General features: G+C 33.5%; 1 protein-coding gene across 1 annotated transcript in view; it reads right to left on the bottom strand.

Annotated features, from left to right (window-relative positions):
• GRIK2 (glutamate ionotropic receptor kainate type subunit 2) overlaps positions 1–27,337 on the bottom strand; it is a 790,978-nt gene that overhangs the window by 309,360 nt on the left and 454,281 nt on the right. Inside the window, exons 7-9 of the mRNA XM_027855426.1 lie at positions 19,512–19,655; positions 17,835–17,942; positions 4,243–4,356 (exon numbers count right to left, since the gene is read on the bottom strand). Of these exons, the coding sequence (XP_027711227.1) occupies positions 4,243–4,356; positions 17,835–17,942; positions 19,512–19,655 (366 nt within the window). The remainder of the gene's footprint in view (positions 1–4,242; positions 4,357–17,834; positions 17,943–19,511; positions 19,656–27,337) is intronic.

The following is a 27,337-nucleotide window of genomic DNA, read 5'->3' as shown; positions in this document are numbered from 1 at the left end:
AGGCCAGGAAGGGGTATTATAAATGAAACATTACCAAAAAAAACGTTTCCTAAATTATTATTTGTTCTAGGTCTCCTTAGCAAATGTTTCAATTTGATCAGGTATATTATGTATGTTCCCAGGGATGGGTAAGTGAGAGGAGGGAAGAAAGGCTCCTGACATTTCACTTTTATCAAGTGAAATTTTATCAAGTCAAGTTTTTGTATGCTTTTGAAAATAAAGTTTCTGTTACATTGGAGGAAAAGAAAAAAAGTGAGGTATCAGAAAGTATTAGAAAATTATAGTAGGTTGGCCACATTAGGGAACCTGATTATAGCCCTCAGAGGGTCTACAATGATAGAAGTTAGTTGTCAATTTGGAAGAGTAACTTGGTTTTAAGTGAGATTTAAGTAAGAAGTAGAATGAAGAAGGCTCCTGGGCTTCTGAGCAGCAGTGGAATGAGCAATTGTATACTCTTAAGACAAAGTCCAGATTTCCTCTGACTCACTAGTCTGGTCATGATGATTTAATGGTGTTTCAAGGCACCTAGTTTGGAAAGTACTGAATTAAGAGAATTAACTTTCAACTAAGATACAAAAGATAGTAAATTGTTATTGTAGGCTTTTGCTACATGTTGCTATTCAAACAACTATCCCCCCTCATATTAACTGCTCAATTTAAATTAAAATTTGTTACGAATTACTTATAAGATACCATGTGAAATGGCAGTCAAAAATGCCAATGTAATTGCCATGATTCTGTGTCTGGAGTATTATCTTCAATTTTAGACACAGAATTTTTTGGAAGAAGATAGATAACCTTGAGGGCAACCAAAAAAGGACAGATAGAATGGTGAAGATACTGTTGTTGTTGTTGTTTGTCCTTTGTTTTTGAAGAGGACCATTGACATCACAGGGTTATGTTTTGATTTACAAGTGAATTGGATTTAAAGGAGGCACAGTTGCACAAAGTTGCTCTCCCTGAGTCATCAAAGTCCAATGGCAAGACAAAAGCCAAGGCAACTGGTGATGGACTGGGAAGTAGTGGATGACTTTGACATCTCAGATGCCTGACCAAGCTCTAAGTGTTGCACAGTGCATGCATCAGCCATCTTCATAGCTGTTGGCACAAATTGTTCTCATCTATCCACTCTACCAGGGAAAGTCTTCATATGCTTGGAGTAGACATCCCCCTAAGTCATAGGCAGGTTTCAGGCCTGTCAGTTACTCTCATCCTGGTTTAGCTAGTCTGTTGAGATGGTTTACCAGTGTGTGGCAGTTTTGCGGGCTACAGCTTTTTGGAGTCATAGATGAGAATTGGGTGAGTGAGGTAGAGACCGAAAGTGGATAAGTGGTCCTGAAAAGGGTTTGCAAGCCCTCACACTAGAGATGCTAGTCCTTCTGAATATCAATATGAGGACTGGTGACCAAAAATAAAAACAAACATAAAAAATGAGGGAAAAATTGAAGAAGAGATGACTCATGAGGGTTGTGGCACTTATCCATAATAGTTTAGAGAACTATCATGAGGAAGTGGGATTAGACTTGTTCTCCCCCTGAGGGCAAAACTAGAAATGATTGCTGAAAGTCTAGGTCAGGGGTGGGAAGAATGTAAATATAATATTATTATAAGGAGGAGAAAAAAATACTTCCTAACAATTTGAGATATCCAAAAGTGGAACAGGCTGCTTTAGGACATAGTGGATTTCACAATAGGTCTTTTAGAAAAGGCTGGATGAACCACTTGTAAGTTTTGTTATAGAAAGATTCTTTATGGGTTTGACTGAATTCACTCCCAACTTTGAAATAGTGTGTTTCTTTTTTTTCCACTAAATTGACTGAATAAATGAGTCATCTCGGTAGCATATAAATAGGACATTAGAATAAAAAGAAGCACATAGGAAAAATAGGGCACTATGATTACAGTAATGCTTGGCACATTGAAGATAATGCAATATAGATTGCTTTCTTGGTTCTTCAAGTGGCATAACATAGACACTTAATATAGGCATGATAGGGTAGAGGCCTTAGGATCTCTGCTACAGAGGCAAATTGAGCTGTATAACTTTATTCAAATACCTGGAATCCTTCCTCAAAGTATTTCATGGGTGACATAAAGGCTGCATAACTACATATCAATTTTCTCAACTCCCCATAAAAAATTAAAATAGGGCTGACCATATAATATAATGTATGTGATAGATTACATTTATACAATCTCCATATAATATTATATATAACATATAACTACATAATATGTATAATACAATGTTATATTCTTTTACAAATTATCAAAATTATATATTCCATTTCATAGGGTCATAGATTCAGAGTCAAAAGGGATCTTAGAAATCATTAAGTACTTACTTTGTTTCTGAGCTTTTCATAGTTTTAGGTGTACTAGTGTTATCTTAATAATCTACATCAGCAAAGTCTAAGTTCGAAGTAAAGAAAATTTTTCTAAATAAAAATAAACTATGTAAATATTTAGAAGTCTATATAATGAAATTATAAAGTACGCTTTCAACTTTAACATGAATTATCTTGGTTGTCCATATAACTGTTTTGAGTATGGTGCATAGAAAAGAAGTACATGAAATAGTTCTTAGCCTCAAATAGCTTAAAACTTTCTTGTGGGAACAAGATGAACACATCAAAAAGCTACAAAACAATGACACAAGATACAGATAAATGTTTACTGTATGGGACTAACTGAAAGTACAGTATAATAGTGGTGTCAAACCCAAATAGAAATGGGGGGCCACATATAAAGATGCTTGCAGGCTACATATTGACTCAGAAAACTATGTATTGACATTACCTATGTTGTATCGTATTTTATTTATTTTGTTAATTATTTCCCATTATGTTTTAATCTGGTTTGGACTGTACATGGGACTGTTGCCAACTCTTTTCAACCCCTCTGCAATAGAAGTTTAGAGAAGGATGCAGTCAGTGTGAACTTAGGAAGTCAAGAATGTCTTCATGGAGATCAGACTTCAGCTGAGCATTAAGAGATGGAAAGAATGTGAAAAGTGAAGACATTCTATATAGCAAAAACAGCATAAGCAAAGGCCGGGAGATAGAAATGACAATGCCATTGTAGAATAATGGAAGATAAGATTGGATAGGTTAGGTGAGGTCAGATCATAGGAGACTTTAAAAGCTAGGAAGGGGAATTTGGGTTTACTACTTGGCAATTATCATTCCCAAGCACTGGAGTAACAGAAACAAACAAACAAAAATAACACGATAATTTCTATCATTGTCAATTCATGATACCCAGCTGGCATAAATTTGCACTTCCTGATCAAGTTTCATCTTGCTTAAACTAGTATATTTTATCATACCTATGATGCTGCCATTTCTTGTCATGACTAAAAGGACAGGAAAAAATCATTTAATCTGGCTTGAACTGTTAGTATAAATCAAATTTACTAGTCATATAAATCTTTCTATTTGATGGCTGTTTGGATATTAATCCCACATTACCACTGATTGGTTTCTAAGAATGTTAAGACTTGGGCATTAGGTTTTTGTAGTAGGTAGAAAGTACTGACAACCAACGGCAGAAGAGATGTTCCTTTGTCTTCAAATGAAAATTGCTTTTCCAAATGATGGTATAGGCATAAGTGATAATTATTGTGTGAGCTCATTTAAAATGTATAATTATAAGAGAGGTAAAAATATCTAGCTTATCAACATTAATTTAATTTTCTTGTTACTGAAAATGTGTCTTGCTGGGGGAAAAATCATTTAATGTCATTAGGAAGATTAGTAAAGAAAAAGTGCTTCTTCAGGATGAAAACAAACCAGATCAAGGTTAAAACATAATTTTAGTGGGAAAATATTGGGGAAAATGTGCTATTGACACTGAAATAAATCTGTAGGAAATGAAAGCAAAACTGAAGTTCATTTCCTGCTATTCACTTGCCCTTACCTGCACATTTTCCCAAAGCCTGACATTGAAAAGACTGCTATTTTAATTCATTTTGTACAAATTTAAAGATTTCAGTTAACATATAAACTTAAATTATTAATCAACAGAGGCAGCACACAAATTAAAGTATTCACATCAATGAAACCTAACAAAATAAAAATCTGTGTCTAAATTAACATTGGCTCATCTATTATACAGTAATTGTTAAATAACTGTAAAATACATTGCATACTGTTAATTAGTGTCCCAATTAGAATATCCTTTTCCATTCAACTGTTATGCACATCAATACTTTTCTAAAAGGAATTGGATATAATTACTTACCAAAATGGTAGTAACAATCAAAGAACGATTGGATAAAGAATCTGTAATGTTGGCAGGTTTTCCCTTTTGACTTTCCGTCATGTTCAGGCCGCTGGCTGGATCCCAAGTTCCAATCTGTAAAAAAGCATATGTACTTTATCAATCATCCATCAGGCACCTAGGAGAGAGTACCGTCAGAGAAAAGTTAAGACTGCCAACACTTATTATTCACCTCTGCTACATTATCTGCTGTCGTTATATTAAAGTCTGCTTGTTTAAAACATGATTCACTGTACTGTGAAGTGTGTCTGTTGAAGTGTGACATTAAGGAACAAAATGATCCCCTGAATTTCTAGAGCCAGTCTAAGTACTCAAGTTTCCATTTCAAACTTTCATTCACTAAGATAAACCACATTGGATGATATTTTGAGAGTAAGATAGAAACTCATTAGTAGCATATATCCTTTATTGTAACTAAATATGTTCCAATCTCATTCAAATACATTATGTAGGAAAATGTAGAACAAAATGAAAACACGGGGCAGAATATAGTTATCTACAGAATTAGATTTCAGAAGGACCTTAGAATGCCTTCCTTGTTTAACATCCTAGACAAATAATATTATGTCTTATTTTGAAAGGACCTTCAAGGAAGAGAAAACAGTATAAAAATTTCTTCAGTTCCTCAACCCCTTTTGCCTACCTAATCCCATGTGATATTTTAAGCAATTTTTTCTTGGGGTTAGATTGGGGGCACATTCCACCCAATGTCTACACCTATCTTCTTTAGCCCCCAAAGCCTCCTGTCTTCAAACTTTGCTAAGAACACCAATGTCCTCCCAGTCACTCAGCCTCATAATCTTAGTATTATCCTCAACTCTTCATTTGGACTCATCCCATTTGTTTAATCTGTTGCCAAGTCTTGTTTCTACCTTCACAATCTCTCTTATATATATTACCTTGTCTCTATCACACAGATGCCACCCTAGTACAGTCCCTCATTACTCTATGTCTGGATTATTGTAGGTGTCCCAGCCTATAGTGCATTTTCCACTCAGCTATGAAGAGGATCTTCCTCAGGTCTGACCATGTCACCCTTCTACTCCATAAAGTCTAACAGATCCCTATTACCTGGCTTAACTGGTTTCTTTGAAAATTCAAATTAAATCCCATATTCTTCCAGAGACCTTTCTCAGCTCCCTCCCTCACCCACAAGTTGCCATCTGAGACTGCTTCCTTACAGCATATCTTATATGCACAGTTATGTGCATGTTGTCTACCCCATAAAAATATGAAATCCTTGAAGGAAAGATTATGTTTATGCTTTTCTTACATTCTATTTAGCACAGTGCCTAGGCACTTAAGTGCTTAATAAATGCTTATTGATTGAATGACTGGTATGTTTGTCTTATATGCAGATTAAGAGCAATGAAATATTTTTATAATTATATAGTAGTGAAAAAACAATGGTACCATACCAACTAGCATTATTGGCAATTCTATATGTAGGTATTTATTATTTTTAAAAAATAATGACCACCAAAACTAAAGAAGAATGATTAAGAGAAGAGTGAATATGACAGGAAAAAAATTGAAATGATTTCTTCACCTCACCACCAACCCCATCGCCCAACACTATGTGCTTGCTGGATAATTGTCTAGCTTGTTTTCTACAATAGAGATGAAAAACAAGTAACTCTTTTATGCAAAAGATACCTTCATGGACCTAACAAAGCAGACTCATAGACTGTTAGAACTGGAAGGAAACTTAGATATCTTATAGTCTAATGCCTAATCATTTTCTTGATTGAAAAAAAAAAAAACAAACAGTCTTAGTGAGGTTAAGTGACCTATACAAAATACTACAAATAATAAGCGATGGTATATTTTCTCTTCTTCCTCTATACTATTTCACTTGGTGATCTCAACAGCTCCCATGGATTCAATTATCATCTCTATGCTGATGATTCTCAAATCTTTTTTGTTGTTCTGTCATTTTTCTGTCATGTCTGACACTTCATGACCCCATTTCTAATTTCCTGGCACAGATACTAGAGTGGTTTGCCATTTCCTTCTCCAGCTCATTTTATAGATGAGGAAACTGAGGTGAACAGGGTTGAGACTTGCCCAGGATCACACAGCTAGTAAATGTCTGAGGCCAGATTTGTACTTAGGAAGTTGAGTCTTCCTGACACCAGGCTCAGTGCTCTATCTACTGCACCACCTAGCTGCAAATCTTATCCATCTTTCATTTCTCTGCTAACTTCCAGTCTCACATCTCCTACTGCCTAATGGATATCTTAAACTAGATACCCCTGTAGACATTTTAAACTCAGCATGTACAAAACTGAACATCTTTCCCCAAAAACTCTTCCCCCTTCCAACTTCCCTATTACCATCAAGGTTACCATAAAAGCCCAGTCACTCAGGCTTACAACCTTGGAGCATCAGCTCTTCACATTCTCTCACCCCCTTTTACCCAATCTGTTAATTTTACCTTCATAACATCTTTCACATACCCCTTATCTCTTTGCACACCACAACCTCCCTGGTACAGGTCCTCACTGCTTTATGCCTGGACTAACGCAATAGCCTACTCGTTTATCAGTCTGCCACAATTCTCTCCCAATTCCAGTCCATCCTCCATTCAACTGCCAAAGTGATCTTCCTAAAGTGCATGCCTGACTTTGTCACTCCCACTCAATAAGTTACTCCCTATCACCTACAAGATTAAAAAAAAAAAAACATCCTCTATTTGGATAACGTGCCTCACCTCTTGCCATCCCAGTATTCTTACTCTTGACACTCCATCCCTCATGTACTCTGTGATCCAGTGACATTGGACATCTTGCTGTTCCTCAAACAAAACTATCTTCTATATGTTGGTATTTTCCTTGGCTGCACCTCCCCCATACCTGAAATGTTCTTCCCCCCTTATTTCCACCTCCTGGTTTCCCTGGCTTGCTTCAAGTCTCAGCTAATTATTTCCAATTTCTCCTGTAGATGGTTTGTTTGTATATCACTTGCCTGTGAGTTTCTTGAGAGCAAGAACTGTCCTTTGCCTTTCTTTATATAACCAATGCTTAGCACTATGCCTAGCATATAGTAGAAACTTAATAACTGTTTAATGACTGATGGACTGACTATATCACACTGCTTTTCTAGTCACTGACTTCCTTCACAATTCACTTTTCCAGATAATTCCTTTCATATTTCCTCATAGGCCAGTTTCTTAATCCATTTATTCACTTTTATTACTTTCTCCTCAAACTGATTTACTCTCTCTAAGCTCCAGAAATCCTTCTTTAGTTGCAGAATACAGGAACACATATGCAGCCATACTAAGAGTCTGAGCAGGACAGTGGAGGAACACTGGGATTCCTATAAAGCAAATGCACTTATTTGTTTGCTGATACTACAGGAATTTTTTTTAAAGCAACAGATTGATTTTCCTGTGAACACTATCAATTCTCAGTTTACAATGATGCTGTCACATTCACACATACCTTCTCATAAGGAAAAAATTAAGGCTTACATCAACCACGAAAAAATGAGTCAATTAACAAAAACGAAAGTCAGTTGATTCAGTGAAAAACACCCAGATGTGTTTTTTTTTCTGTCGTGTAAACCATACCAGTTGATTAAATTTTCCTTTTAAAAACTCATTATTTTGAAGTCCAATATGTATAATCTAAAAATTATACCTGTCCTTTATTTGTTACTATAGCCCTTCATTTCTTTATTTCTAAGCATTGGAATGATGTCTATGGTCCTCTGAATTTTAATATGCCATCTGTACTTTCCTATTATTATATTGGTATCATCCACAAATTTAAGGATTATATTTTCTAATTTATTAACCACATTTATCTCATTACATAAAATGCTAAATATTAGTTCAAAGTAGATTTTTGCAAATTACTTTCTATGTTCACAACATTTTGGTTATAATGGTGCAATCAACTTTTCTCTCAACCAAGTAATTATGGACTTCTTGCACCAAGAATACATTAACTAAGATAGATAGATAGACAGACAGATAGAGAAATTTACATATATACACATATGTATATACACTCATACATACATATTGACCTACGTGACTGAAAGGTCTTCCCTTTTCTCTTCAGTTAACATTGGCTTTTCAGTTAACATTGCATGTACCCTGCATTTTCCTATGACCTCACTAAAATCTATTTCTTTGACTGAATCTTTGCATGAATCTTAAAATACAAATGTTGTGGGTAGGTAATTTTTTCCTTATTAATAATGCACCTTGGGGCAGCTAGGTGGCACAGTGGATACAGCACTGGCCCTGAAGTCAGGAGGACTGGAGTTCAAATCTGGCCTCAGACCATACACTTGACACTTACTAGCTGTGTGACCCTGGGCAAGTCACTTAACCCCAATTGCCTAAAGAAAAAAAAAATAATGCACCTAAAACTGTTTTCCTATTTTCCTCCTCATATTTTTCAAGTTGTACTGCTATACTTGTCTCCTTTTCAAAATAATAAACAATATGTCTTCACTGTATATGTATACTTTTTAAATCTGCAATTTTTTTTTCTGACAGTAGTTTTTACATGTTTTTCTTCAATTGCTTTTCTGCAGTGGTTTTTCCATGAATATTCTAACCTATTTTCTCCCAACCCCAGATAGGTATATAAGCATCCAACCCCTGGTTTTGCTCACTCTAGGCTGATGTCCCAATTTACTCTGCATTTTAAATATTGAGATTTTTAAAAACCCAGCTTTAATCACATCATTCCATGGTCAAAAATGTCCACTACTTTCTAAGTCCAGATTCCTTTAACTTACCTTTAACTTATTCCTTTAACTTATATATTCTCTATAACTTACTTTTCCAGCTTTAGTTTCTGATAACTACATATATATATATATATACATGTCTATATCAGAACAGATATATTATATAATAGTTTACATGAGTTTTTATTTTATATATTTATATTATGTTGTATATTACATTATATATAATTTATACAATATAATTATATATTTAATATGTTGTCCAATGATATAATATGTGAATATATTATGTATTAGATTATTATTTTTATTATTATTTGAAGAACATACACTAATATATTATAAGCTGAGGAAGAGCTCCTATATATATATAAAATGTTATTATATAGTGCATATCACCTATTACATGTAGTTTGCCTCAGTTACTAATCTAGAAAAAGAGCTGGAAGGGGAAATGGCAAACCACTACAGTATCTTTTTCAAGAAAACTCCAAATAGGGTCAAGAAGAGTTGGACATAACTGAAATGACCAAACAACAATAACAACAACCTCTGATTCCAGAGCCAGTGTTCTTTCCACTATAACAGTGCCTTCCATTACTTTTGATAAAAGTAGAATAAAAATGGAATTTTCCCAATTCTACCTGAAATTTAGAAAAGCAACCTTTTAGTTACTCTTATTATAAAAGTTTCCACTATGAACAAAACATAAAATTTTGAAATAGTCTTAAAAATTTTATATCAAAAGGAATAAAAACTTATTTAAATTTAAGAAATGAATCCAGACAAATGTTCTAATATTTGGCACAATACAATCCATCAAAAATCTATTTGGCATCTCATGTTGACATTAACTAACAAATCATCCACAGGGGGCAAAATGCAGCTTTCTGCCACAGAACAACCTAAAATGAAGCAAAATAAATAAATAAAAGGCTGCTCTGATTATACATTGTTTTGACTGAATGTCAGACAAATGGATTTGCCTTGAATGAGAAGTATGAACTGCATTCACTACAAAAATGCACATGTGATGAAAATGAAAGCAAGTGTAAGGGACATGCTTATGTCAAAAACAGCCCCAACACAATGAGAATCAATCACAGACACAATGCAACCACTGTAATCCTTCGCTGTAGAGAATTATCTATGACTATGCAGAACACAAAATGAAAGTTTTGATTGAAGTATGCATCTGTTGTCTATTAAAGCTGTTGCAATATTAAGAGTAGAATCATACACTTGGAGTTGGACAGAAATTCCAAAGTTATCTAATCCAATTCCCACACTAACCATGAAACTTCTCAACAAATAGTATCCAGACTCTACTTAAAACCATTAGTAATAAAGAACTTGGGATCTCTGAAGGCAGCTCATTCCACTTTTAGATAGACCTCATTGTTAGGCAGTTTCCCCCTATATTGAGCTAAAATCTTTGTAGGTCTTCTGGTAACAAGTAAAATAAGTCAAATCTCCTTTCTACATGTTTGTAGATAGTGATAAGTGCCTTTTGATTGGAATGAGGAACTGAAAAGATGGGAAGGAAGTTGATTTTGTACATTACTTGTTCCTTATATATACCTAGTTAGATCTATGTTGTTACCCCCATAATAATATAATCTTCTCAAGTGCAACAATTGATTTTGCTGCTTCTTGGAATCTCCAAAGCTCTGAAGCACATAGTAAGCATTTGTTTGTCGATTAACTAACTGCTTTCCTTGTAGATGACAGCTCACTCTGAATTTATATTTCATTGAATATATTCATCAGCTAGATAGTTCTAGTATAAAAGTACATTTTAAGTAACATTGACACAATCTAATCTATGAAGTACATAGAATTTTTGGTAACTTTGAAAACATTCTAATCTATGAAGTACATAGAATTATTGAACTTTAGAACTGACAGAGAGCCATAGTCCAATTTTAGAGCTAAGAAAACTGAGGTGAGAATGTGTCATGTCCACAGCCCAAAGTCACATAGCTACTTGATGCCAACACTGGAACTAGAATCCAGGTCTGTAATTCTTATGGATAGAGTCAACGCAACTTCTTTTATACATGAAAAATGTTAATATGCTCTCAACCTTTACTGAAAGAGCTGTTATTCAATGTTTGATAAATTAATCTAGATAGAAGTTATCTATTTGGTCTGATTATCTATCCTCACATAAACAGTCTATCTTTACCATCGAGAAACTTCAAAAGATGAAGGCACATAGTCACAAAAATTGCAGTCTGATACCATTCTATTAAAGGCTATTTCTTCCAGAAAGGAAGTTAAGTGGAAGATTAACCTTGAAATCAAATCCACTGCATTCAATTTGTGTTTAGCACAAATGAGATCATTCTAAAACAGCCTTAGGAAATGCGAAGGTTTCAGGCTGCATGTTCATTGAAGGCAGGAAAATAAATTCCCTGGAGGCCAAAAGAAAATGCAATGGACATTGACCAGACCATTTCATTTCTCCTCAATTATATTGACTATTAAAAGGCAACTTTTAACAACACTGTAGTCTTCAGACAAGGAAGATTATAAAAGTGAGACAGCACAAATTAATTTCATAACATTTTTAGTGATGCCGAAAGGAAAGAATCTGGGCTTAAGTCCCACTTAGTACCTACTTAATCGTTTTCTTAAACAAACAAGGCTTGCCTAACTTCAGATTAAAAACCAATGACCAACATTTATCATTTCTCTGATAAAGAGAGTCACCATTGAAGGGAGTTTCAGTGCTCAGTGTGGTCATGTGTAATAAGCATAATAAACTAACTACTATATGTTCAAAGCTCAATAAAAAAAATTAAGTAAATTGGATTGGTTATTCATACATCATTCAAGAAATAATATGAGTAGGACTTTACTATTTCAATAATTGCTGACATCAGTGATGCTTTTAATTTACCTTTTACATAGAGAAATTTCTTATAGGCAAAAGTCAATAGTGTATGGTTCCATAGTTGTAATCAGTCATAGAATCACTAAAATTATTGAAGCAATTTTATGACACAATTTTGACCCTAGACTGTCTTTATTTTTCTAAAGAACCTAAGTAGAAGTTTTCAAAATATGTTTTCTCCCTCTTCAAACTGTAATAAAAGGAGGTTTATTTTAATTATATTTTGTTTTGGACTGTTAAAAAAAAGATTGATTTGAATTCAGGGCAAGAAAATTATTGCTTTGTGGCACAAGTTTCTACCTGAAATGATACAAACACATGCTTTGTAATTGAATATTCATATTCATATTTGAATCTGTTGTTGTTTCTGTGATTCACAGAAGCATAAATTCATTGACCACCTGAATGATAACTAAATATGTGAAAAGTAAAGACCTGTTGTTACATGGCTTCAAAAATAAATAAAACAACTCCAAATTTTAATATAGAAAATTTTTAACTGTTTAAAGGTTTAAAATCATGTAAAGGTTAATATTCTTGATTATTCCATTTGTTATTCAAAGAAATATTTTAATAACCTTGATCATCACTTGAAATCCTCATCTGCTACAATTTTCAGTATAAATAGAAAAATAAAACTGAAATAAAGGCCATGTAAAAATGGGTGAAATTCATGCAGTATTAATAAATTATCTAAAAAACTTTTTAAATATGTGGTATAGTAGAAAGAATACTAGACTTGGAGTCAAATGACTCAGGTTCAAAAGATTTCTGCCTTTGTTACTTCCTAGGAACTCGGTTTCTTCAAGATTAAGAGTAAAGAGGTAAACTAGATGATCCCTGAGAGCCCTTATAATAATATCTCATGTTTGCCTAGCACTTTTAGTATTATTTCTCAGATTATTAAATCTTGTTGAAGTCTATCGAATTAGTATAAATGTATCAGAAAGGTTATGTAGGTGGACAACAAGGCAGACCAGAAATAAAGAGGAGGTAAGACAGAATGACATATCAGAAACTATGCATTGCTTTCATAAGCTGATCCTTGCTCTGAAAGCTTATCCTTTAAAAAAAATCAACAAATATTTGTCAAGTGCATATTATGTGTCAGGCTAAATAAACATCTATGGATATTTGTGTATGTATGTATACATGTATATGACCTCACTGAGGCATATATTCTCTACAGCAATGATATCCAATTTACATAGAAACAGGGGTTATTAAACTGTATATAGGATCCCTGCAAGAAATTATTGACTTAGAAAAACTATGTTTTATTGTGTTTTTAAATTCATTTTATTAAATATGTCCCAATTGCATTTAAAATGTTATGAGTAGCACTCAGGAGTACTGCAGGCCTCTTGTAGCCCGTGGGTCACATTTTTTTACATTTCTACTCTACAATATTACAAATCACAGTTTATACTATATGCCTGCACACCCATCCAGTATAACACTAGTCCATATTCTCAAATAAGTTTATCATACTCAGCATCCATTCAACATTTTGGGGAGTTTCCTTGCTTTCTTTTGACATCATAAGGTTATCAACGAAGCTCAAAGGCTGTCCAGTACTTAATCCTTGCTCATGTCACATGACATCTCGTCCTTTTTTTTTTGTCACATGTTTCTTAAACAGAACACTATACTCTGCCTTATACTTATTTCTTTATTATTTAAGTGCTGTAGTGATAGCCTGTTCACATCCACCATGTGTTTTCACATTGCCCTCAGAGTGAAAAACATTTTTTAAGAGACTATAATGTTATAGTGACTTACAGCTTTGGGACCACATCCCTGGAAGAATATTGGCATTAAAAAAGGTAGATCTTTATTTCTGAGATAAATTTGGGATCATTAAAGGAACATTGAAATTTACCAAAGTCAATCCTTCTCATTCTCCTACTCCTTTCTAAGTTTTGGCCCACCTGAGAGACTTGAGAGAAAGAAAGAGACAGACTGATACAGACAAGCAGAAACAGTGAGAAACAGAAGGAGACACAGAGAGATGGAAAGAGCTAGACATACACAAACTGATATAGATAAGTTTTACATGTAATCCATTTAAGCACATCATGATATGGACAGTAAGTATTATTCATCTACTTGGTTTTTCCTGTGTGGGTGGCTAAGCCAAGTGCTGTTTATTGATTATGAATATTATATGGAAGACTTTGCAGTGTTTCAAGGCTTGACATGCAATATCATCTGCAGAATTCATCATCTATTGCAAATTCCTCTTCAATTTGAATACTGTGCTAGATTTCTCCCTTAGCATGGGCAAACACCTCTGGAGACTATGCCAGCTGCAGTATCCCTCACATGATTTTATGGTCAGAGGTTCCTAGGACAAAATTATCTCTGTTATATTTTTCAAGATTTTTAAACGTAATTTTGATATACAGTTGGGAAATACCTTATTGAAAGAGTTTTAGAGTAGAATTTTGCTCTATTAAATTTTACAGTCAACAATAAACACAGTGGGATCTCATTCTCTACATCTTTTAGTCAATTGTATGATAGTAAAGATCTAGACTACTGTGAAAGTTTACTTGTAAAAAAAGCTTTTTACTTGTGGAAAACACTACACCTCTCTACTCCAGGTATTTTCTCAGTCTGTTACTTATGGCTCAAATGTTCTCTTTACTCATCACTTCCTTGTGTCTTCCCTGGCTCTCATCAAGTTATAACTAAAACTTCACCTTCTAGAGAAAGCCTTTACCAACCCCTATTAATTCTAGTGCCTTCCCTCTGTTAATTATTTTCTATTTATCATATATATGTATATATACGCATGTATATGTATATATACATATATACCTTATTCCTACATATCTGTTGACTTATTTTCTCTCCCATTAGATTGTGAGCTTCTTGATGGTAGGGATGTCTTTTGCCCCTTTTTCATATCTCCAGCTCTTAGCACAGTCCCTGGCTTATAATAAGCACTTCATAAGTGTTTATTGACTACCTGACTGAACTTACTTCCCTAATATCTCATCAAGGATGTCCTTTATAATTATATAAATTATTCTCATAAAAATGTTATTAAACAGGAAAATAGGCATATTTATTGATAAGCAATAAAGTTCTCTCAGCCATCTCCTTTTGGTTATTAATAATGCTTAAGATTTTTTTTAATACCTTTGTTGTTTCTTCCATATTTTCCACACGTTTTGAATCAATCCCTCAATGTCCTCACAATTGTGTCACCTCTGGGAAGGATCTCTTCTAATTACCCTTGGTCTAATCTAGTTGCTGTTTTTTTTTGCCTTTCTTCCTTTAGTGGCATTTCCATCTTTTCTATAAAGTATATAGCAGACTGTGATGTTAGAATCGAAGTTCAGTGCTTATACCTTCCTTGATGATGAAAAAGTTATAATTTTTGAAAACTTTCAAGTCTTTTCCATTTTCTACTTCTTGTTCTCTATTTAATCCTTACATGCATTCAGGATGACTATACTAATTTGGATCTCTCATCAAATGTTTTTAAACTGGTTTATTGCTCCACTTTGTTTTGTGATATAACCTTCCTTCTTCCTTTTCTGTAAGATATTAGAAATGAGTTTATACTGTAAACCACTGTTTTCCTTGGCCGCCATGTGTCTTTGTTTTTAAGTAAGAAATGTTTGCTAAGATGCTTTTTAGTCTCTTGTGCTGTCCTTGCTATTACAATTTACTTAATTTTATTAAATTGTATGAAATTATTAAAATTAGTGTGGTTTCTATATCCTGTATATATTTGATTTTTAGTTTCTAACAAATAGTTGACATACATAAGATTAGAACTGATTTAATCACACCTATCTTTTTCTTATATATATCCTTTCTTTTGGCTTTACACTAATTTTGATCTTTGCTCTAAGAGGTCGATGTTCAGTCCATATACAGATAGCTGATTTAGGAATGATTCCCACATCAGCGATGATTTGTTTGTTTAATTTGTTCTCTATCTATTAATAGAGAATTTATTTCATTTTGTGATGTCATTCTATTTGCTATGTCTAGAATCTTCTAATTTTTTGTAAAAGAAAATATCCATGATATATAGGTAAAAGGCTTCTTACAGTCTATAAATCTTTGGCCTCTCTCATTCCTTATTCTTTCTTCTTATTTTCAGCATATTTTATGCCATTCTCACCTAAGCCTACCTGAAATTGAAGTTATCAAATATTTAAGTGTACATTTATTTAACTTGAAATGTTTTATTAAATTCTTCTAGAATTTATCTACTTTTTTATCCTCTGCTATAGATTTTGGTGCACAGACTACAATTATTTTCATAATTATCTTTTTGCAACTATTTATCATGACCACTGTAATACAAGATAACAAAATATCACATGCAATCATGTTTCTTGTTGCTCTTGGATACATACTAAAAATCATTGTTAACAATCCACTTATTTGCCTTTCAAAAGAGAACCTGTGAGCCATCCTTCCATTTATTTGCCCTTTCCTTCTGTCCTCTCATTTTGTTTATAGTAAAAATGTTTAGATTGGTATGATTCATTCAACTTATTGGTCATTGGATCGACCTCCAAGAAACTTGTATCACCTGTGCACCACTATGAGATACTCAAGTAGGACTTTTTTGGGGAATAATAAACAAACAACTTTATAAGGTATCCACCATCAAGACCAAAGCAAGGTAAATGGGATTGCTATTTTCCCTTCTACACAGATCTTTCAATCTGTCCTTTTGTTATTCCTATTCTCTTTCAGGGAAGTTTTTTTCTGTTTGGAAGTTTTCCTGTTTGGAAACTTTAGGGGTGAATATTTTGGAAGGGAGTAGGATATAATGTGATGAGTCCAGGGTCCTACATTTCCAGGAATAATACTGAACTTGCTATTTATACTGAAAATTGTAGAAGATGAGGACTTGTGAGATTTTATCAATACATGGAACCTCCAGTGAACACGGGAAGAAATTCTCTCCACCAAGTATGCAACAAACACATGACACCAATGCAGATATATGACATCTGTGACATATAGTCTTAAGGAGCTGCCTACCTTAAGGCACTGAGAATTTAAGTGACATGCCCATAGTCACAAAGCTAGAGTATGTCAGAGGCAAGACTTGAACCCAACTCTTCCTGAATGTAAGGCAAGCTCTCTCCATCCACCATACTGCCTCTCATAAAACATCCAACTTACTCTAAAATAATATTTACCTCAATCACAACTTCCCCTCATCTGTCCACCTAAATATTTATTTTATCTATGATTTCCAATGCATCTCTTAGGAAAACACCTTGCTGGGTCCTTTATAAATATAAGCAAAATTAAATTCAAATAATTTTAAGCTAAACAAATATTCTGTTATCATTCCCAGTCCCTTCCTACAGTTTGCTTTCTAAGACAGTGGGTTCAGCTCCCTGAAGAAATATTTTGTAGGTGGCCTGATATATTTTGAAAATGAAATATACATGTGTTAAATTAACTATGCTTTAACTGGTTTTTTTTTTGTTTAATTGTTTAATATGACCCAGAGTTAAGAATATACTTTCTTATTTGATTATTTTTCTTACATAAGGTGGCAGGTTCTCTACAATTCTAAATGGATATAAACTATATACGAATACCTATGGGAAACCAAGTCTTTTAAATTATAATGATAATGAGATACTAAAACTAATCAACATGGTGTGCCTCTCAAAGTGATAGGAAAAACATGTGGCACAAATAAAAATATTCAAATTGCCTAAAGGAACACTTTACTCCATTCACTAATGTATGCCAATTCTCTAATTCAGTGATTATAAAGGGAAATTTGTTTTGTTGAGATATTCATTAAATGTAACTTCATTCATGGAAGTAAAATATATCCCTGTGTTCAGTGAGATGTGAGAGCACAACCTAGCACTCTTTTCATAGGGAAGAAGGAGTTGTTTTATACTTTATATCCTATTCCAAGTAAGTTAAAAGTCTCAAGTACCTTTTCAAGGCCTTCCTCTTTCAGGCTGATCACGTCTAAATCAAAATCTGTCCTTAAGCCATTGGTTTTGTTGAAAGTTATTCTGCCTGTGAGGCCTTCCCAGTGGGCCTAGGAGGAAAGAAAAAATAATGTCTATAATTAAGTAAAAGGTAAAGGGAAAACAAATGAATGTCTCCCAGGATGGAAAGAGTAATAGTTCATCAACTTTAAATAATTTACCTTTCAGATGATTATTTAAAGGAAAACAACAAAAGTATTTTGTATTCTCTTCTGAGATGATCTAGACTGCTCTTTTATAATATATGTGCATGATTGAAATAGGCTAGGGATAAGTCCCAGATCTGTGCTTTTATTGATCTAGGGAACACTCAGTGAGATAACACCCTGTATCAGAGTCAGTTGCCTTTGTAACTCAGAGCTTCCTAGAGCACTGAGTGGTTAAGTGATTTGCTCAGGGTTGCATATCTCCAATATGTGGGAGGGGGACTAGAAATTAAGTTTTCTTGACTCTAAGGCCAGCTCCCTCAGATTGAAATGAATAAAATATTACTTCTAGATTCATACTAAAGCAAAATTTCTCTGTGTGTTTACTGTGAAGAAAGTTACATACAGGAAAATTTATATCCAAATTTCAGTGACAATCACATCTTCTCTGAAATAATCAGCTTTTTATATTATTTGGTTTCACATTCAAAATTGTAAAACTATAGTATTCAAAACTATTTAAAATTGAAGGGCATTTGCAAGTGGAAAGAGCACTGAGCTGGGGATGCAGGTGGCTGGAGAATGAATATTCTATCCTCTCTACATGATAAGATCATCATATGACTAGTGGCAAAAAGTTTGATTTCCCCAGAAAAAAATATTTGGAATGGTGGAAATTAGTAAAATAAAGTACTCTTGGCTTGAGTCTCAACTCTTTCACTAATTTGGGAAGCAACGACGGGCAAGTTGCTTTACCTCTGTGAGACTCTATTTCCTCATACATCAAATGGGAGAAGGAATAGATGAGATGATCTCTAAGGTCCCCTTCTTGCTCTAAACTTATGATATAATTATAGCCTTTTCAAATTCATAGCTTACATGTAAATTGTTCATGTTGTTAAAATAATTGGATATTATGTCCAGAAAACTACTGGGAAATAATATATAGACATTTCCATTATGGAACTCATTAATGTAAATTATCACATCAGACATCAATTTAAGACCAAAAGAAATCGTATTAACATGAAGAAATAATTTATGGATTTTAGCAACAAATCTTCACAAAAAAGTTATATGCATTTATGACTGCATAAATTTCAGTAGAAAAAGAAATAAGAAAAAGAAAAGCAACACCACAAAAAGGTACACAATAAAGCTTTCGTGTTTTAGCTCTTTGGCTCTATTTACCATATCATAGAATCTGAGGAAGCTTGTCTAAGGAGATATTTCATATATTTACAATACATTTTACCCCTCCTTTTTGGTATTCATTATTAAATAATCGTTCTTTTAATAACAGCATTGGAACCATTTTCAAATGAAAATACCAATGGTTTTGGGGGGGGAAGAGAAAATTATACAGGAAAAGTCTCCATGTGCTAGAAAACACAAACATCACAAGTATATTATCTGGGTTAATGCAGCTTGAGGACAAAAGAGACACAGCTACACTTTTTTTTAATGACATACCTCTTTAATTAGACTCATAAAGCGGGTCCCAAAGCGCCATGGCTTGTGCCGATTACATTGCAATGAACTGACAGTCATCTGTGGGAACTGTTGGACAGCAACTGACACCACATGGACAGCATCATACATTAGAGCTGCATCAGTCTGAAATTAGAATGAAATCAACGCAGTGAAAATGATGTGTAAAATATATGAATCAGGGTCTCAGAGAAGTATCTGGTGGACCATTTTTCTTCAAGGAAGAAAACAGTGTCACTGTCTCAATCATTCTATTGAATAAGATGTTATTTCCAGGTGACTACACACACACATACTTACACACACATACTTACACATATATGTCTATTGGGATTGCTTTTCTTTCTTAAATGAGATATTCAGCTGTAAATTATCTCAGGGCCACTAATGAACTTTGGAAAACATGCTTTATATATAAAAACTATGGTATATAGATAAATAAATGAGAGGGATGCACATGTACATATGTACATGCACATATACATGGACTAGACATGTTATTTCACTGGTATCAGAAACTCCCTGGTGAAAAAATTCCCTCTACCCAAACAGTCCAGCACCTTTTCTTCACTTAACAATATTAGAGAGTTGGCTAGATCATTGAGAGGCTAAGTGACTTGCCCAGAGTCACACAATCAGCATACGTCAGAAGCAGGAATGGAACCCAAGTTTTCCTCATTTCGAGAAGCTCTCTACTACACCATGCCATAGATAAACAGATAGATAGATATAGATTAAATTATACAGATGCTAGAAAGATAGGCAGATAGACTGATACACAAAGAAAAAGAAATCTGTTAATATATTAAACTACATAATTCATGCACATGTATACCTGTACTATAGATAAACAATTGCTTCATATAATAAAAATTAGATTTTAAAAGTGCCTGCTTAATTATTTTACTAATATACAAGCCCTATTCTTCTTTCAACTTAGATATTTAGAAAGATCCAATCCCAGAGATAACTGTGTTTTCAGGTCATGGTACAGTTTACTAATCCCCTTTCAGGAAACTAACAGTTCTCCTGATACTAATTTTCCCCTTTAATTTCCAAATGAATAAAAGATGACTTAAGTTGCTTAACTAAAATGAATATTAATCCTCTCATGTCTGAATTTCCTCAAATGAATAACCTCTTTAAGTGTTTTATATGACAAAAAGTTTTGTCTAGTCAAAACAAACATGAAGCTTACTGTGTTCTCAAGTGCTTTGTTAAGAGTGCACTTACACTGTTTTTGACAGATAGATGCAAGCCCTAGCATCTGAGTAGAGGACCTTCTTGACACTACTGGTGGGAATGAACTTTGTTCCATCTGCTTAGCTTGCTTTAGAGGAAACAGACCTATTTCCCCTTCTCATCTATGTAATTAGTCAGCCGTGAAATGAGTTCCAAATAGATAGAACCCTGTAGATTACTGCATTTGCCACAATGCAATGTAATGGCAAATGAGCACAGATCAGATGTTTCACACATATGCATCCCACTGTGCTTTAAAACATAAAATGCAGGTGTGCAAAACAAAGTTTACTTTTCATTACATGTTTCAGCATTTCAGAAATCTACTAATATGGCTCAGATTTTTAATCAAAATAGTAGATTTAATCTGAATAGTAGAAGTAGTTAGGAAATCAGAAGTTGTCTAGTCCAACTCCCTAATTATACAAGTAGGGCAAATGAGGTGCAAAGAAGTGAAATTATTTGTCCAAAGTCTCCCAACTGGAAAGCAGCAGAAAGGATGTAACTGCCCCACATTTTGTTTCCAAGTGCAATGCTCTTGTCACCCCCACATTCCTTAAGGATCATACATATATGTTGATACATATATAGCTGATTTCAGATAATATTCTACTTGAAGAGCTCCAAGTAGACATAGAAATCTGAAAAAAATTACATTAATTTTAAGAAATGTGTTTATCATATGCCCTTATTTTTCCGTACACTTGGCACTAAGTAATGAGTTTGACTGCTTTTAAAAAAAAATGTTTAACCTACTTGGCTGAATAGTGCGATTGTTTTGTCATATTATAGATCTAGACAAAGATAATTTGTCAGTCAGTGGCACTCCCACAAGATTACAGGGATATATCTATTTATCCTAGGATATCATTCTGGTGGCAACATTCCAGAAGTATCTAAATTTATCAAAAAGCTCCATGATAATGATTATGGACATGAAAAACTGAATTAAATAACAAAAATAGAAGGCAAATTATTAGACATATATCTTCTTTTCCCACAATCACCAGATCATAACAGAGGGAGTGGACTTACATCCTAGAAATAATGAAATTTGCATTAAAATTACAATGCTTGGCAATAAATACTGTCTAAAAACAACTTGGAAATTTTTTTTTCATCTGATCAATCAATTCATCTTCCATATCAATGGAAATACTTGCTTGCTATATAACTAACCATAATGTATAAACATCAACTCGTAATCATTAATGGAAGGTACTTAAAATTTCAAATTCTAAGACAATCAATATCTAGCTTTTATTAAATGCTTACTATGTGCCAGGCACTGTGCTAAGCACTGGGAATACAAAGAAAGTCAAAAAACAGTCCCTGTTTTCAAGGAATTCAGTATGAGAGAAACAGTATGCAAACAACTATGCACAAACAAGATATATGCAAGATAAATTGGGGGTATTTTCAGAGAAAAAGCACTAAAATTAAGGAGGAAGTCTTCTTGGAGAAGGTTGAGATTATCTGACACTTGAAAAAATGCAGAGAAACTAGGAGGTAGCACATTCCAGAAATGGAGAAGAGTCAGTGAAAATGTATAAAGACAGCAGATGGAGCATTATGTGTGAGGACCATCAAAAAGACCAGTGTCACTGGATCAAGAGTAAGATATAAGGAGGGGAGTAAGGTATAAGATAACTGGAAAGGGCAAGGTTATGAAGGGCCTAAAAAGTCTTTCATACTATTGTAGCAAATAATTATCACTCTCTATGAGCTGGAGAAGGAAATGGCAAAGCATTCCAGTATCTTTACTAAGAAAAATCTCAAAATTGGGTCATGAAAAGTCGTACCTGGTTGAAAATGACTGAACAATACAACAACAACAATATTTACCAATGAAATGACGTCATATCTTTAAACATGGATGGACCATCCATGATCATGCTAGTGTTTAGTGTTTTGGACATAGTTTTTAGAGTGCTGGATTTGGAATCAGGAAGAACTAAGTTCAAATCATGCCTCAGACATTTACTAGACATATAAACTTGGGCAATTCACAATTTCTCTGGTTCTCCATTTCCTTAACTGTAAAATGAGGGGGTTGGACTGAATGGCCTCTGAAGACCCTTCCACCTATAAATTATGATCATATGAATTTCAAGTGCCTCAGCAACACTAATATTGACAAACTATCAAAAGAATGAAAAGGTAAGTTAATTTATTGCAGATAAATTGAATTGTAAAATTTACTTGAGAAAATAGCAATTAGATACTGGTAACAATGAAATCCTAAAAGAATTTTTACATGCATAAGAATGTTGTCTTCTTATAATATAATTTGCCAATTTTTTTCATATTGTATTAACTACTATCAACATTAATATTCAGGAAGTATAAGTGAGTTTCAAGCCTAGGGTTACTCTTAATAAAATGAATGACAGTTCTCCTCTGTTATTTCCTTTAGAAACAAAGGTTGCATATTCAAGTGGCTTAATATCACTCTATTCATGGAGAAATTACAGCCTGAGAAATTTTTACATTTTCCCAGGGAACTGGCTATATGTTTCATCTAGAATTAAATGATTAAATTAGGAGAAAAAAATTTAAATCACTAATATCTTCTCTTAGCACCTCTCAAAAGTAATGTAGAAATACTTATTTTCCCCCAAAGTTCAAACTGAATAAATTAAAAAATCCAAACAAATGAGATTTTCATAGGTTTTACTATAGAATTGTGTGTTGGATTTGGATACCTAAGCTCTTTATACATGAGTTTTGATTTGTTTTGTTTTTAATTGAATGGGCAGGTAGTGATTTTCAAATTACATTCAGCCTCCTGCATCCCAGATTTTCTAAAAATATCTTGAAACTTTCTACTTTAAGAAACCACAAGGAGAATACCATTTTCTAAGTTGTATTAAAATTGACACCAAACAAAGAATTTTTTAAAAATTCTGACAACAAAGATGAAAAATACACTAAAATTTCCTATTGTTAAAGCTCAAAGTTGGCATTAGTTATAAAAGTATTATGTGTGTATATATGTATAAATATATGTTCTTTTATTTATTTTACAAACTTTATTTCTCCCTCATACTGTTTTCGCTGAACTGTTTTAAAAATTAAAAATAATACCTTCAGAACAAATATTCATAGTCCAATAAAATAAATTTTTACATGGGCCACATCTAAAAATGTATATCACATTTTGTATTTTAAGACCATCACCTCTGTGGCAGACGGGAAGGGTCATGTTTCATTTTTAGTCATCTAAACTCATGATTTAATATTGCATTGATCAGATCATTCAAAGGTGTTTTTCTTTATAAAGTTGTTTTCATTGCATAAATTGAAATTATAAAATTTATGAATCATCAGTAAAATACATGACTATATATAATATGTTTTTATTTCTAGTTTGCATGAGGGGACATTGTGCAGACAAAAAAATACTATGTACTACTGTGTTCACATGGCTCAAATTAAACAATGCCCCTGCTTTTAAAAGTTTTCAGTATAATTAAGTAACATGTAAATTTAATAGGACATTATATAGAACATGGAGAATCACAATTAATAAACAAACAATCAATTAAAGGGCAATAGGGTGCCAAGATTTATTGTGGCTTATTAAATGGATATGTTCTTAAAGTGCAAGCCCTTTGAGGGAAGGTTTTGTTTTATTTTTTTTTTTGTAGCAACAGCACTTTGCACATAATAGGTATTTATTAATTTTTTTGTTAAATTAAAGTGAATTTAACCCAGCATGATATGAATTAGAGAACTTTACTATCTATTTGTGTATAAACCCTAGATAAATGACTAAATAGGTAGGTATATACAATAAAAGAACATTGAAGAACAAATTGAGTAATTATATACAAGATATTAGGATAAGTAGCAGTAAAAAGAAAAGAAATTACCTTTAAGGATGTAAAATAGAAATGTCACTAAGCAAGGGGTGGTTTGGGTTTAAATAAAACTAAACTACTTAAATTAAATTTGAATTTATCTAAGAACGATAATCAATAGAATTATAAAGGAGTTAGATATGATCATTACTACTCATATCCTCCTAATACGGATAATTGGTGAACAGAGAAAAATGTCTATTTGGGACTCAAAAAAGATCATAGGGATGGTATTCTCTAGTCCAACACTCATTTCACAGAAAAGGAAACTAGAGAAGTAAAGTGATTTGTTAGGCATATGGGCATATGGCAAACTTTGTATCTGAATATAGCTCACATGACTGCAAATTCATAACTCTTAACTTCCTGATCCCACATCTATTGAGTGGCATAGCATTGATCTTTCTAATATGTAAATATTTCACTGCATCTATGAACTTAGCCATAGGTGTAGTTCTTCCATCTTTTAGTAGAAATATCTCTGGAAATCCATGAAACAAAAATCATTCTGTGCATCCAAACTAATACCTTAAAGATGGACTGACAAATGCCACTGATATATATTTTAAATCCTTGTTTGAACTCTTACTAACATGCAGACTGCTTTATCTGATGCTGAGACCTGGGGAGGGATGCTAATTTCTGCAGCTGAGTGCTATTGCAATAGAAATTGGTCCAGATGCTGAGTGAAGTTTCATCTACCTCAAGTTATCTCATGACTGATGAGGTCTCATAGTACTGAAGGAACCATGAAGTATGCTTGGGTGGTAAGTGATCATGTATGTTTTTGCAAAAACAAAATCACCGTTTAAAAATTTCTGAGAACAAAAAACCTGATATTTCTATTTTTTTGTACTTTGCTGCTATCAACTCAAAATAATCTAATTTGCAAAGAGAAAAAATTAGCATAGGGTTAAGCCAGATATTCTCTGTATCTTTTGCCAGCTCTATTACATGAATCTATGTATTCCAAGCTATTTAATAAATGCATATAATGTGATTGTGTTATATATGACTATATTATGTATATTACATTATATATAACATAATTATATATATATATATATGTTTCTAGATTTTTCTCATGGAGAAAACAGTTGTTCCCTGTTGTTCACATGCATGTCAAAATCCTAGGGGACAGATGTGACATGTACATAATTGATAGAGACTATTTTTTTTACTATTTTTAATGTTTATTGAACAACCACTCTACCTAAAATACTATAAAGTGGTTTGGGGCAGTTATAACAACAAACATTTCTGAGCACCTGCTGCTTGGAACTGCAATACAAAGAGAGAAGGGAGAAAAGGGGGGGGGGGGCAGTGTTCAACAGTCCCAGACTTCAAGAAACTTCTAGTCTACTAGGAAATAGGTGGAAATTACAATGGATACATACATAAATAGAAAATGTGTTGAGTGATAAAAAATAGCTTAGAGAAAAAGCATTTAATAAATGAAGGGGAATTGGGTTGAGGAAATCCAAAAGGCATCAAATAGGAGATAACACCTAAGTTGTGTTTTGAAGGAAACTAGGATTTCTTGAGGTGGAAGTGGATAGAAATATATTCCAGACATAGAGGACTAATTATGTAATATCAGATGATTAAATATCATGGCTAGGATACTGCTAGCTAAATAGTTCGACTAGAATGAAGTGTGTGAAAAAGGTAATAATAGAAAACTAGAAAAATAGGTGGGAGCCAGAGTATGAAGGGTTTTAAATTGCAGGCTTTGGGTTTTATATTTCATGCTAGAGGTAACAGGGAGACACTGAAGACTTTAGAGAAAGGGAGTGACTTACACCTTTATTTTATGATTATCAGTTTGGAATTTATACAGAGAATGGAGTATAACAGGTAAAACACAAACCATATTGTGAATCAGGGTCACATATTCATTCTTTCTATTCTCTATGAGATGGTGGATGGATTGGGATTTTTAACATTCTCTTCCCTACCTATGTCAAACAAATGTTTTATTTAAACATTAAGAGAAATAGCTATCAGGGAGTTCTGAATCAAGTGTGATAACACTTTACCATCCTGCAAAAACTCATTACCTCCCAAAGGTAAAGTGAACCAAATCTGCCAGCCACAACTCAAAGCCGGGAGGAATGTTAGTGGAGTCTCAGCCCTGCTCCTAAATGAATTTATAGTAACAGATCCAGTGAACACATTTATCTTTCTCTTAAATAAGTGCAGGCAGGTCCCTTTTGAGATTCAAATGCCAGCTGGCATGTGGCAAATACGTTCTGCAACTTCTAATTCTCAGGCTCAATTCATTTTTAAATTCCCAACTGAAGTACAGTATGAGGCACAGAAAAGGAACATGAACTAATAGAATAGAACCGGATTATGAGTCCTAGCCACACTAATTATTTGCCCTTTCAACTACAAAAAAAAATGCTTTCAATCTGTTTCTGCATCTGCAAACTTTGAATAATTACAGATGCTAACCTTTGTCAACACTAGACATATGAAAAATCATTCGCTTAGTCATCAGTCCCATCAGGAAAAGAGAAAAAAAGAAAAGCAACACTACGATTGATTTTCACCCTAAAAGGTAAGGAAAGAAATGGTGCTTAGCAATAAAGGGGGAGAATATAAGCTATATAGACTAACAATAGATAATCACAAGTAGAAGAACCATTTAGTGTTAGAAGAAAATGTTTATTGGGGGGAACTCTTTTTTGATTGCTAATG

Source organism: Vombatus ursinus, unplaced genomic scaffold (assembly GCF_900497805.2).
Source record: "Vombatus ursinus unplaced genomic scaffold, bare-nosed wombat genome assembly UNPS02000582.1, whole genome shotgun sequence".
Taxonomy (NCBI): Eukaryota; Metazoa; Chordata; class Mammalia; order Diprotodontia; family Vombatidae; genus Vombatus; species Vombatus ursinus.
The sequence above is the reverse complement of the archived record's forward strand: the minus strand, read 5'-3'. Positions and strand labels throughout refer to the sequence as shown.